We start from the raw sequence: 1,719 nt of genomic DNA, 5'->3' as shown, positions 1-1,719 counted from the left end.
AGGTAAGTGTCGTTCTGTAGCAGGGGAGTGTCATTCTGTAGCAGGTAAGTGTCGTTCTGCAGGAGGTAAGTGTTCTGCAGCAGGTATGTGTCGTTCTGCAGCAGGTGAGTGTTCTTTAGTAGGTAAGTGTCGTTCTGTAGCAGGTGAGTGTTCTTTAGTAGGTAAATGTCGTTCTGTAGCAGGTAAGTGTTGTTCTGTAGCAGGTACATCAGCATGTTCTAGTACATCTTGTTCCTGTTCAGCTAGATGTGGTAACACTTTCAACTCAAGCATTCGTTCCAGCTGAGCTGAGGATATCTCACCCATATGTAACAGGTGTGATGTGGTTTCTTTTCCATCTGATTATGACTATTCGGCTGTATTCTGAATTGGTAGGGATCAACTTGCACATAGTACTCTTCATCACTTTCACTGTCATTCTGTGGCTCATGTTCCTCTCTTCTCTCAGCAGGTAAAGATGTGCTTTTCTGTTGGTGTTTTTGCTTTAGTGTAGTATTTTGAGTTGGTGTGGTAACCTGAGGTAAGTGATCACAGGGTAGAAGATGATTGCGATGCAACACTCTTGATCTGCCTTTGCTCTGCTCTGGTTTCACTTCATAGATTGGAGTATCCTCAGCAGCCTGGCGGATGAGTGACAATGTGGACTTCATCCTCCCAGAAATGTCTAAGTTTTCCTGGGCCCCCTTTTTGAGTCAGATTTCTCATCAGAACTCTACTGCCAGGAAATAGATTAGTACATCTTACTTTTTGGTCATAATTTCTTTTGTTTCTCTCAGTACACTTCTTTGCATGCTCACTGGCAATCTCATAAGCCTCTTGCATACCCTTTGTCCACCTCTCCACATATTCATTGTGGTCGATGGAAACCTTGTCTGGATGGAGGCCAAACAATGCATCAATTGTAAGCCTTGGAGAGTGACCGAACATTAGGTAGAAAGGTGAGGATCCAGTCATTTCGCTTTTAGTACAATTGTAGGCAAACACTAGCTTATTCAATTCCAATTCAATTTATTTTTCTCTGTGAGAGTTTTGAGCATTTGCAGAATGGTCAGATTGAATCTTTCTACTTGTCCGTTTCCTTGCGGGTGGTATGGAGTCGTTCTAGAGCCAGTGATGTCGCTATATTTTCGGAGCTGATCGTAGAGTTGATTTTTCGAATTCCCTGCCTTGGTCATGGTGAATTCGCGAGGGGAACCCAAACCTCAGGGCAAAGTCATTGAACAAACGATCTGCTACAGTCTTTCCAGATTTTGAAGTTGTAGCATATGCTTTCACGAATCGAGTGAAATGGTCAATAATAACAAGGATGTACTCGTAACCCCCTTTGCACTTGTCCAAGTGAAGGAAGTCAATGGATATTAACTCAAATGGACGTGTCGTCTTGATGCTCTTGAGGGGTGCCCTTATCTCTCTGCATGTTTTTTTGTTTTGTTTTATGCATGAGCAGGTTCTCAGCACATAGTGTTCAATCTCCTTTTGCATGTAGGGCCAGAAGAAACGATCTCTGATGAGGCTGGTTGTGCGGTCAAGACCTTGGTGACCCATCACATCATGCAGTTCCCTCAAGACAGTACTCTTAAACTGAGCAGGCAACACTAGCTGCATTCGTTGTGATGTTTTGCGGTGCAGTATGCCATACTCGTCCAACACCAACTTGTCCCACTCACGAATTAGACCTTTAACTGTGGGATTAGCTGACCGCCACTGCTTTGAAGAAGG

The 1,719-nt window shown here is 43.7% G+C and overlaps 1 protein-coding gene across 1 annotated transcript in view; it reads right to left on the bottom strand.

Annotated features, from left to right (window-relative positions):
• Positions 1 to 444: 444 nt before the first annotated feature.
• LOC107720409 (protein phosphatase 1L-like) overlaps positions 445 to 1,719 on the bottom strand; it is a 22,692-nt gene continuing 21,417 nt past the window's right edge. Inside the window, exons 4-5 of the mRNA XM_016528106.1 lie at positions 798 to 872; positions 445 to 515 (exon numbers count right to left, since the gene is read on the bottom strand). Coding sequence (XP_016383592.1) covers positions 445 to 515; positions 798 to 872 — 146 coding nt within the window. The remainder of the gene's footprint in view (positions 516 to 797; positions 873 to 1,719) is intronic.

This window comes from Sinocyclocheilus rhinocerous, unplaced genomic scaffold (assembly GCF_001515625.1).
Source record: "Sinocyclocheilus rhinocerous isolate Xijiao unplaced genomic scaffold, SAMN03320098_v1.1 scaffold601, whole genome shotgun sequence".
NCBI lineage: Eukaryota > Metazoa > Chordata > Actinopteri > Cypriniformes > Cyprinidae > Sinocyclocheilus > Sinocyclocheilus rhinocerous.
This window is presented reverse-complemented; position numbering and strand designations above follow the sequence as displayed.